At 42.2% G+C, this 11,889-nt stretch overlaps 1 protein-coding gene across 6 annotated transcripts in view; it reads left to right on the top strand.

The window, feature by feature from the left end:
• The first annotated feature begins 1,330 nt into the window (after positions 1–1,330).
• COL19A1 (collagen type XIX alpha 1 chain) overlaps positions 1,331–11,889 on the top strand; it is a 325,663-nt gene continuing 315,104 nt past the window's right edge. For 4 of the 6 annotated variants that reach the window (XM_047734921.1, XM_047734920.1, XM_047734917.1 and 1 more), the window contains exon 1: positions 1,695–1,774. In XM_047734921.1, coding sequence (XP_047590877.1) covers positions 1,769–1,774 — 6 coding nt within the window. In that variant the 5' untranslated portion in view covers positions 1,695–1,768. Of the gene's footprint in view, positions 1,404–1,694; positions 1,775–2,247; positions 2,421–11,889 lie in introns of those variants that run through there. The other 2 variants (XM_047734919.1, XM_047734918.1) reach the window with 2 other exon arrangements.

Here is an 11,889-nt window from a genome sequence, read left to right as displayed (position 1 = left end):
TTTTCTAAACATTAGAGAATGATCACCAAAAGTCTGATGAAGTTTTGTGAATCACCGTTTTTTCAAATGGCCATTCAAGCAGCATGACTCATGTGATATCCTCCCTCCTTGGCCTCTTTCCACAGTCAACCAAAAATTAGTGATGAAAATCACATGAGGAGGAAACGCATCAAGAAGTTTCAAATTCTGACGCATAAACATGGTTCGCATCACTATGGATGCAAGACTAAAACTGCAGGTATTTTGATTACAATGAAAGGCAGGTTTAAAAACCACTAGTTAACTCTTCAATAGCTTCACTTAAATGAAGTGGAAATGAGCTATCTCCTAAACTTTTTCTTAACATTTTTAATTTTTGCCAGCCTAATTTTATTTATTACCTGATCTGTGAGCCCTGACATGTGAAGCATATTTTTCTGGTTTAAGGTAAATTTTAAGCTTACTGATTTTCACTATTATGGATCAATAACATAATTTATAATATTTCCCCAACTATGGCAATACTGAACTAAAGAACATTAAACCAATTTATCCATTTTCTAATGCCTGATTTTTTTTTGAATTCTATAATGGTTTTGTTTTCTTTCAAAGATAGGTATACGTACATATATATATGTGCATTATATATGGATATATGTCCAAATATATACCCACACACAATATGTATATAGGCCTACAAACATACATATATACCCCACTATATGTGTGTGTGCGTATGTGTATACTCGCACGCGCGCACACCCGCACACATTTATCTGCAGAAAAATGTTACCTTACATGTTCAAAGGGATCCCAAAGAGTTCAAAACCCAGGATTCATGGCACCAATCCATGGAATGACATGATACTTAAAATCACAAGATAGTTTTATGTACTCTGAGACAAATGATGCTACACAGACCTGTGCACATGAACATTAGAAGGCGGGAAGGATCTCTTGATTAACTTTATATAAACTCCTGACATAAAAGTGAAAAATGAAACACAAATGAGATCTTTTTTTAGCTCAACTGTTAAAAAGCCAATTATCTACCTGTGAACGTATGCCACATACAATACTTTGAAGACACTTCATAATCAAAGTGAGACACTCTAGCACCTGCATCCAACAGTCATTCTATCTGTGAAACTGCTAATAAAACATAAACCTGAAAGGCATTATTCCTAGCTCGGAGGCAACATTGTTGTAATTAAGGAAAAACCTGTGCACGAGTTGGCGGAGTCCCATCTTGCGGAGTCCTCCGTCCTCGTCGAGTGGGAGGGTCACACTGGGAGAGACTAATAAGGGCAGAGATGCGTCCCCCTTCCCCACTCACAGGGAGCTCGCTCGGGCCACTCCTCGGCGGTGCGGCAGCCCGGGCCGGACTCCACTGCGCCTCTGAGGGGCTCAAACACGCTTTCAAGGTAAGCTGCGCAGCTTTGCCACGGGCCGTTTCACTTGATCTCTCGCACACATGCCGGGTCTATGTCATCTGCTCGTGTTTCTGGTCATTTGCGTGCATCTGCTTTTCCAGAAAACGTAAAAACTGTGCTGCACATGTAAATGTGTTTTGGTAGCTGAATAATGCACACCTGCAATTACGCATTCCCGTAGGTAGCTCCATAATGGGACCAAGAACGTTTGGCACGATGCGGCCACTTTAAAATGCTACACAGAATGTAGTTCGTGTTCAGATGCTCACGTAATGCAGGCTTTATGCCTTATACTTTAGTTCTAGGTGGCTTTTCTGGCTGCGTGTATTCGTAAAGGACAGCTATGAGCACTGCTGATGCGGGTGAGAACAGACTCAGAAGAAAAAAAATATCCATGGGTTAAATGCACAGAACAGATAAACTCGATATAAATGCATGCTGTTAGGTCATATTTTGGGGGCTACGTCTAGAGACGTTACCGACTGGAAGCGAGGAGACAGTTAAGGGGTATAAACTGGAAGACCGAGGTTCCGGCACCTCGCTCTCGGGTCGGGGGTTCCTTATTCCGACCTGCGGATATTTCTCCCAAGTGCGGCTTCGCAGGACTGCGCCGGCGGGGATCCCGGCGCTCCGGTGTCCCCCAGTCCCCGCCGGGATCGCGGCGTCCGCCGTTGCTCCTTAATTACCCTGCAGCACGCGCAGCGCGGCCCGACCGAGCGCCGCCGCCGTCCACGCCGTCCCTGCAGCCGTCGTCGTCGCTGCGGCGGCCGCGGGAACGTCCCGCTCGGGCGCTCGGAGAACGCGGCCCCCCGCCTCCGCCGCCTTGGCCGCGAGATCCAGCCGCCACCGCCGTCAGCGCGCCGGCGTCGACGCCACCGCGGCGGTGAGAAGGGAGGCGGCGCCGCGCAGCCAGCGAGGGCACTGCGGGGTCCCGAAGAAGTTTGTTGGCGCGGAACCAAGCGCGCCGCGGTCGCCGGGCACGCTGGCTCCTTCTGGGCAGGCGGGCGTGTAAGCGAAACCTGCCCCGCGGAGGGCGAGGGAGGGAGGCAGCAGGCGAGTCGGTGGTGGGCCGGCCAGGTTGCAGGAGGCTCCAGAGCACGGAGAGGTTGGGAGACAGGCAGGGTACCGGAACTCTTCGCCGGCCTCGGGGCACCGTGGGCTGGGGATCCAAGAGAGGGGAACCCAGAACCCTGAAAACGCGGAGAGTTTTAATTGAACCATCCAAGAATTGCAACAATGAGTGATCCTGAGCCCTAGCTTGAGGTTGGGGAGTGCAAGGGGAAAGGAAACATTTGTGCTGCCTCCTTCCATTCACAATTTCGAGAAGGTTTGGTCCCATCTTCTTCTGCTGTGCTCAGAGAAGTCTGAGGAGAAACAAGGTGGGGGTGAGGTGGGCAGGGATGGTTGGGACCTTCAGGAGGAATTCCAACATCTCTCCTTACCCCGACCCTCAACAAAAAGCGAAAGAGCAATGGCACTTACTACTCTCATTCCAAACCAAGCGGTACTGTCATTTTTGACGAGTTTTTTTTTTTTTAATGAAAAAAAGAAAAGAAAAGAAAACCCCAAACCAAAAAACAACTTACCATGTGTGTGGTTTCCAGCATCTCTTTGCTGATGCGTGAGGAGAGAGCTATAGGACTCTGAGATTTTTGATATGCACCTGCAAAGGAGGAATTGAGATGTTTAAATGTTCAGGTGGTGCAAAATGTACCTAAAATTTCCTCCTGAGGAACGTTGACAGGATTCTTTGAGTGGGAATATCTCTTCAGGGTGGAAAGGAGGAAGGGGGTTTCCAGGAGTAGAACAATTCATTCTCTCCCTAGGGGAAGAAAATGGAGGAGCTATCTGGCACGCGCTTCCATGAGGTTCTGTTCAGTCTGATCTCTTAAACTTGCTGGCCAGACATCTAAGTGGGGTTTCCTGGGAAAGAGGGAGAAAATGTAGTGATAGAGCAGGGGAATGAGACTGAACATGATATGAAAAGGTCAGGGGAAAACCAAAAAGGTGAAAGAAAACCAAATGTGATCATTATCACACTTAGGACATTATCTCTGTATTGGAATCATTGGAAACCATCTAAAACAGACAGAAGCCCATTGTATTCTCCAGAAATAGAAAACTTCCATCTACTTTATGATCCTTCTGTTTAATCTCTCCTGCTGAAATTATAGTTCATTTTCCTCAGCAGGCAGTCAAGCCTAGTGGGTATACAGAGTGGATGGTTTTAGGTGCAAGAGGATATATGGAACTAGAAACCATAGTTGTACACAGAGGTGGATGTAGGGGGTGGGGTGATAGTGTAACTGGGTGATGGGCATTAAGGAGGGCACATGATGTGATGATCACTGGGTGTTATATGCAACTGATGAATTATTGAACTCTACATCTGAAACTAATAATGTACTATATGTTGGCTAATTGAATTTAAATAAAAACAGAACAAAAAACCAAAAGAAAGCATATTCATATGGCTAATTGACATCATAAATATGAATTCAAGTGAAAAATGAAAAATTAGCAGAATACAAACTAGCAGGCTAGAGAGATGCTAATATATAACCAGAAAAGGATGCTGGAAAAAATGGAATGAATGGGACTGGAGTTGGGTTATTCAAGGTAAGCTGCCTTAAGGTGATATATTTTAAAGAGGCAGAGAATAAAGAGGCTTAGCAGAAGAGCAGGAGAGAGGGCATTCCAGCCAGAAGGAATGGCATGTGTGCAGGCTTAGAGGTGGGAGTGAGCAGTCATGTGCCTGGTAAGACAGAGAATCCAAGCTGGATGAAACCGGAGATGAGGAGAGCAGATAGCACTTGCCAAGGAGAGATCGGAAAGGAGAAACTGAGAGGCAAGGGGCTCTTTGGGGTGTTATTTTGTAGGCCTTTTGTGAGACAATCAGGTGAGGAAGTCTGGAAATTGTTAGATGGCAGGTGCGGAAGTGGGAATAATGGGCCTTACCCATGATATCCCATGATATCTGTGAAGCCCACGGGATCTTGACACCTCTCTTTGAGAGAAATAAAAAATAATCATGAGATTGTAAGATTATTAGATCATGAAGTTAGTAGGGCCCTTCAAATGGGAAAATTAGAAAAACTTGATACGTAAGGAAAATATATACATCTATGTTAATTTAAAATTTTAAGTGGCATTGGATCACTGATATAGATATATCTGTGGAAATGGAGCTAGAGAATTGAAATCCGAAAAAAATGTAGGGCACTCATAATGATGGAAGTTGAGAATGGTACCAAAAAAAGTTGACGGAGACGATAGGTCAGAGAAGCGAATCAATAAAACAAGTGGTTGAGGGTGAAGAGAATCAGTTCAGCACATTCAAAGGGAACTTGAGGTTGGATACCTTCTGGGAAATAGGCACTAGTTTTGACATGGCAGGAGAAATAACATAGAAGTTTGGGAAAGTGTGTTAGAGTTGATCACTTTTAGGAAATTATAAACATTAAGAACCAGGGAATATATTTTCTGTGATGGAAGAAAAATTCAGTAGTATTATCTTTTGTGCATTCATTAAATAACTGAAATTATGCTCTCTGAGCCTTCTTTTAGCAATAATTCTCCACCTATATCTTCTATAAATGTTAAATACATAGTGGATATATTACTTAACAGTTTGAACCTCCATTTGTTTAATTTTGAAAATGTGTTACCTTGGACTATATTCATTCTACAAATTGATCAAGCAGGCACCTACTAAATGCCAGTGCTTAAACATTATTTAATGTTTGAACAGAACACAAATGATAAGATACTTTTTTTCCTACAAGATGTTCCATATAGAGAAGAGACAGGATGCACACAGGTTATTAAAATGCAGTGTAGACCGTGCTGAAGCAGAGGTGGGTTCTGAGCTCGGTTGGATTGTAAGGCAGTGGGTAAATGAGCCCTGTGATGGATCTTGCAGACTTCATAGAGGACATGGCATTTAAACTGCATGTGGAAGGCAGAGTAGATGATCACCAATTGGAAAGAGAAATGGAAGGACATCCCAGCCTCCAAACCCGCATGTGCCGAAGCCTGGCACATTTGGGGAATTATGAAGAGTTTGATGGTGTAAAGTTTGTTCGGAAGGAGTTAGCAGGCCATGAGACTGGTCAGATGAGTTGAGGACCCTGCTGTGAGAGAGCCTTGAGAGCTTCCCTTAGAAATGGCCAATGAAAAACCACCAGGAGACGTTAATAAAGCAGAACACTTAAGTGATTCGCTGTTACAGAATTCTTGAGCAGCAGGGAGATAGAATCAAGTAGAACCAGACTGAAGGAAAGGAACGTAGTTAGGAGTCTGCTGCACTTTGACAGATCAGAAATGGTAAGGAGGCGAGGTCAATTATTTTTTGTAAGGATGAAGAAGTTGGTATGGATTCAAAGTTTTAAAAGTAGATTTGATAGACTTGAAAGAAGCTTGATTTGGGAGGGATAAAGAATGAATTGAAAAAGTTTTAAAATTTCTAACTTGAGTTCTTAGGTTAAAGATGATGCCTATAATTAAAATATAAACGTCAAGAGCTTTCTCTAGATTATAATGAAGGCAGACACCTTGCCTAAGCTTCAACAGACTTCTGCAAACTAACTTCAATTTCAATGATAAAATTATGAAATCATGCTAGATCTGGTTCTGAGCTCTTGGGAATTTTTGTCCTATTATTGGCTTAGAATTTTGCTCTATAGGCATGGCCTTTCAGCTGGTTTTCTCCAATAGTTTATAGACTCTGCTGTAGCTTCACTAAAGATAGATTCTAAAGATTGGTAAAAGAACAGATGTGTAACACCTGTTGTTTTTGCTTATTTACAAGATGTGTGACTTCATGACACTATGGCCGGATTTTCTTGGAGTTATGTACAGACGTATTGCAGGGTAGTCAAGAGGTTTGATTTAAGATTTGACCCTCTACCCAGCCACACAGCATTTCTCTTTATAATGAATACTCTGAAAACATGAATTCTTTTAGTCATTTGACAAATCAAATTCACTTTCCTCAAAGTTGAAATGTGGTGTTGCTCATTTAATGGTCTATGCAAAGCAAATTAGGACTCTTCCTATTTTCTTCTTTTGACTCTTTCATTTTCTTTCCCATGTTATTTTCTATTTCTGTCTTAACTCTAATGTTCTGACCCTTTACCTAATACCAAATTTCAAAGATGCAGAGTGAGCATTATAAAATGTTAGCGGGCATATCAGTAAAACGATTCACATTCTGGAGGCAGATTTGGTTTGGTTTGGTTTACTCAAAATCTTGTGCTAAGAAGTCCCTGACCATCCTATCTAGGAAGCCTGGTATTTTATCATTCTACTTACTCTGCCTTCCTTTACTTCCTAATGTCTATCTTGCAAAGATAACATACACATTTGTTAGTTTTTGGTCTCCCTGACCAGAGTGACACCAGGGACCTCCTCTCTTTGGCTCCCTGCTATATCCCCAATGACTGTTGTCTCCTCCCATGGCCCATAGTGGGAAGCTCATTGTACAGATGGAATGAAAGATTAAGGTTTTCCACTGTTCCTTCCTTTCTTTTTAAGATTTATTTATTGAGAGAGAGAGAGAATGAGAGGGGAGAAGGTCAGAGGAAGAAGCAAACTCCCTGTGGAGCTGGGAGCCTGACGCAGGACTCGATTCCTGGACTCCGGGATCATGACCTGAGCCAAAGGCAGTTTCTTGACCAAATGAACCACCCAGGCACCCAGTTTTCCACTGTTCCTTTCTGTCCTTTTTGTGTTCTCTGTACATAAATCTAGATTAATAAGGAATTTTTTAAAGATCCACCTCTTAAAGTATTTTGGTAGTTGCCTTATAGGTTTTCAAGAGCTGAATAAGGGAAACTTAAGGGATAGTGACTTTCCTTTTTAAATTACCTTACCCCAACCAGTATCCAGTACTGTTCCAGTTGGCCAAGATGGTGAGAATAATGGGTTAGAGATAGAGTCATAGACCTTCAGGCAACCGTTATCTCTTTGTTGTCATGGCAATGAGAAATCAGTTCCAGACAGGGCTATCTGTAGGATTTTAGAGCGTTCATAGGCTCCTGCACTGTTGTCTGCTTGAGACTGCCAGTACTGGGCCCGCTCACAGTTATGACTTTGGTCATTTGTAGTGCTTGGCAGGAGCTGCCTGGGTCTGACTAGCATCTTGATAGAGAATAGCTGAAAATTTAAAGGAACTATAATGGGAAATGATAGTATATCCCACATCCTGTTGGTGTAACACCACTTCTTAGTCAAGAAAAACTGGACTTAGATCTCAGTCTCTGGAATCTTCTCTATGAGCCTTGATATTTTGTATCTGTAGAATGGGGACCTGATACTTGTCTTCTGTATCACCCTTAGGCCCAGGTAAAAGGTCCCTGCTCTGGGCCTTACATTTTGGAAGGTCTTTATATGGCCTCACTCTGGATGTGCTTCTTCTCTCAGAATCCACAGAGTTAAGGAGACCTGTCCACCCAAAGCCCAAGCTGCTGGATGAGGCTCTGGGCAGATCCTGAGATTCCCTGGCCAAATGATCCTTAGTCCTCTTACAGGACCTGGCAGACCTCTTCCTTGGGTTCATCTTCCCAGAACAGACTAAGTTACTGGTAGGAACACTCCTAGGCCCCAGTGGATATCAAGGAGTGACTGCTTGCAGCTGTTGCGGACAGAGCTTAGATTTACTGGTATGTTCCCATGCGCATGGGTGAGGCTCCTCATGGTGCAGACCAAGCCAGGAATGGGAAAAAATGAGAGAAGAGCTTTGGTCCAGCCGAGAGACTAGTTCATCCTTTGCAGCCTGCTCTGTTCAGTTCTCAACTTGACTTAGGCTTCCGGATCTTTGTGAAGGTATACTTGCCAAGATAAAAGGAAAAAACACATTTTTCTTAGTTTTATTAGCTTTATTTTTAACTTTCATGTATTTAAACATATGGTACATGGATCTCATGCTCTATACCCTGCTCGTGCTATGGGTGGACATGCTTGTCTCTCAGTAAATACCACATATAAAAGAAATTCAGTTAAGAAAATGAGAACATGTGTAAAGTACTCCCCATGTCCTTCTTAAAATGTGCCATGAGCCATCTTTGTCCAAAAAAAAAAAAAAAAAAAAAGACTTGAGGCCTCAGCATCCAGATGTATTATTCTGAGGTTCTTCATTGGTCAGTCCACGGGGAAAGCATTGAAGGTCTGTGTTAATATTTAAATCTTACCTGGGAAGAACAACACATTAAATTGTGATAATGTTGGCTTGAATTTCTCGAAGTATCTTGCTGGTCACCTAGCTGGGATCAGAGGGGACAAAATAGAAAATTGACAAGTTTTGATGATGAAGGAGGTTGTAGACAAAGCCCAGAATTGAGAATTCCTGGAGGGCATTGGAGTTGGGTCCAGAGCAGCAAGCAGCAGCCTGAAAACAGTGGGTTCTAAGGATAGTGAGAAGGATCTGGAGGAGAGATCCAGAAAGACCCCAACAGAAGTTTTTCCCAGCCCTGCAACTTCTTGAGGCAGGGGTTAAATATCTGGAAAAGGTATTAAAACAAAACAAAACAAAACAAACAAACAAACAAAAAACATGTACAAGGATTTATTTTAAAACCTTTACCAAGTTTACCTGTCCCTTTGCCAAACCTTTACCAGATGTTCATAGTGGGAAAAAAATGTTCAGAGTGGAGTACATCTGTACTTAATCAGGATCAAAACAACAGAAACCTCAACTAGTAAACACCTGAGGTAATAGCATGCACAAAAGCCCTGAGTTTGGAAAGAGCATGGGAATTTGAGGAATAGGTAATCAGTAAAGAGAACAGTAAAATGGGGCTGGAGACAGGGTAGGGGCTAGTTTAGTCAGGGCCTCTAGGTCATAGAAAGGCTTTTGGATTATATCTGAATTACAATGGGAAACTATTAAAGAGCAGGGGAGGGCCTTGATTCACCTTTTATTTTAGAAAAGCTCTCTAGGGCACCTGGGTGGGTCAGTCGGTTAAGCATCTGCTTTCTGCTCAGGTCATGATCCCAGGATCCTGAGATGGAGCCTCACATTGAGCTCCTTGCTCAATGGGGAGTCTGCTTTACCCTCTGCCCCTCCACCACCACTCGTGCACTGCATGCATGTGCTTTCTCTCTCTCAAAAATAAATAAATAAAACTTTTTTGGTTTTGTTTTGTTTTGGTAAAAAAAAAAAAAAAAAAGAAAAAAAAAGAAAAGCTCTCTAGTGCGATGTAGTGTGTGAATTTGGTCAGGAACCCAGGAGCCCAGTCAGGAAGCTGTTGAGGAGTCTAGACCAGGGTAACCTGAACTAGGATTATAGGATTACAGCAGAGCAATCGAGGGCGGTGGATGGATTTGAGATGGGTTTGGGGTAACACTGGTATGATTTGCTGACTGGATGTGGGAGATGGTGAAGAGGAAGACAGAAACATCAATGTGATGCTTGAGTTTCTGGTTTGAGCATTTTCATGGGTGCTAATTGAGACTGGGAAGAGCATGACAGGAGTTAGTTGTGGTTGGGAATCAGGCATTTAATTTGGACATAATAAGTTACAGGTGTCTGTGCAACATCTAAGAGGGACTTTGGAATAGGCAGCTGGCTACACAGTTTAATATTCAGAGAAGATTGGACTGGGCATACAAATTTCAGGATTATCCGACATACCATTTAAAGCAAAGAGAATGGTGAGATCACCTAAGGAGCCGTTCATTGTAAAGAGTTGGGCAAGGAGGCAAGGAATGCTCACAGATCCCAGGATTAAGAAATCAGGTAGAAGCAAGATTTGAGAAGGAATTTAGAAGGAAATCCCAGGGACGCCTGGGTGGCTCAGTGGGTTAAAGCCTCTGCCTTCGACTCAGGTCATGATCCCAGGGTCCTGGGATCAAGCCCTGCATTGGGCTCTCTGCTCATCCGGGAGCCTGCTTCTGTTCCTCTCTCACTGTCTGCCTCTCTGCCTACTTGTGATCTCTGTCTGTCAATTAAATGAATGAATGAATGAATGAATGAATGAATGAAAATGCCAGAGAGTGTGAGCACAGGAAGTCCAGTGAGAGTGCGGATTTCAAGAAGTAGGGAGTGGTCAGCTATTGGAAATACCACCAAAAGTTGAATTAGATGGGGAGAGAAAAGGTTTCCTCTTTCAAGTTCTTGCTGAACTTGGTGAGATTCTTTTCAATGGAGGGTAGAATAACTAGGACGTTTAGTCAACTCTCCATAACATCTTCTTCAAACATTTTGCATAAATGAGATTGAAGCTTAAGTGCTATCAATCTCTAAGTAGCTCAAGGTACCAGTTGGGAGACCTCAAGATTGAGTTGATATGCTTATGGTTGTATAGCTCTCTGGGGCTTTGTTGTTATAACAGGGACCAAAGCTTCAATGAACATAAAGTTCTAGGATGCTTTGGCACTTCTTCATTGTCCAAATATCAGTGTCAACCTCAGGCTGAGGAGATGACTATAAATTTTTACGTATTATTATTTGTGAATATGTAGAGCAAACAATTATAATAGGTAATTTTTATGAATACTTAATGTGTTCAAGGACATTTACTATACTTTTCCCAGGTGTTAAATAATTTTCGCTAGTGTTATTATCAGTTTTCAGGTAAATAAATGAAGGCTTAGTGAAATTACATAACTTGTTCCTAAGTGACAAAGTCCAGACATGAAACTGTGATTTCAACCACTATACTACGCTGCTAACTCATCAATTCTTAATAAGAGTTGCTTCAGAGAAATGTCTCTTCAGGTCCTCTGACCATTTTTTTTTTTTTAAAGATTTTATTTATTATTTATTTGACAGAGAGAGATCACAAGTAGACAGAGAGGCAGGCAGGCAGAGAGAGAGAGAGAGAGGGAAGCAGGCTCCCCGTCGAGCAGAGAGCCCGATGCGGTACTCGATCCCAGGACCCTGAGATCCTGACCTGAGCCGAAGGCAGCAGCTTAACCCACTGAGCCACCCAGGCGCCCCATCTCTGACCATTTTTTAACTCCATTTTTTGTTTTCTTGGTGTTGAGCTGTTTGTGTTCTTTATATATTTTGGATATTAACTCCTTATCAGATATATCATTTCAAATTTTCTCCCATTCTGTAGGTTGCCTTTTTGTTTTGTTGACGGTTTCCTCTAGATATAGTCCTAATCCTCATATGACTTGTAAACTTATCCTATTATTTCAACAGTTAGTAACTATTAAGGTAATTAATTTTATTTCAAATAAATGAACTCACAAATATTAATCTAATTATTGAAGAGATACTTTGTTCATAGTTTTAAGTAGGAATTTTTGTGTGAAAATCCGACATACCAATTGTGTGAAAATTGTGTTGACAGTTTTCATCTGTGTTCAAGAGAGCCTTGCCTGTAAATTTCCTTCCCTATAATATCATTGTCAAAAAAATACCATTGTCGAGTATAGTATAGTAATTTTGCTGACTTAATTATTTACCCTCTTTGCCAATTCTCTGAAATTTTTTTTGAAAGTTCAGTGATAATTACTGCTTAAATAT

The sequence above is a fragment of the Lutra lutra genome, chromosome 6 (assembly GCF_902655055.1).
Source record: "Lutra lutra chromosome 6, mLutLut1.2, whole genome shotgun sequence".
NCBI lineage: Eukaryota > Metazoa > Chordata > Mammalia > Carnivora > Mustelidae > Lutra > Lutra lutra.
This window is presented reverse-complemented; position numbering and strand designations above follow the sequence as displayed.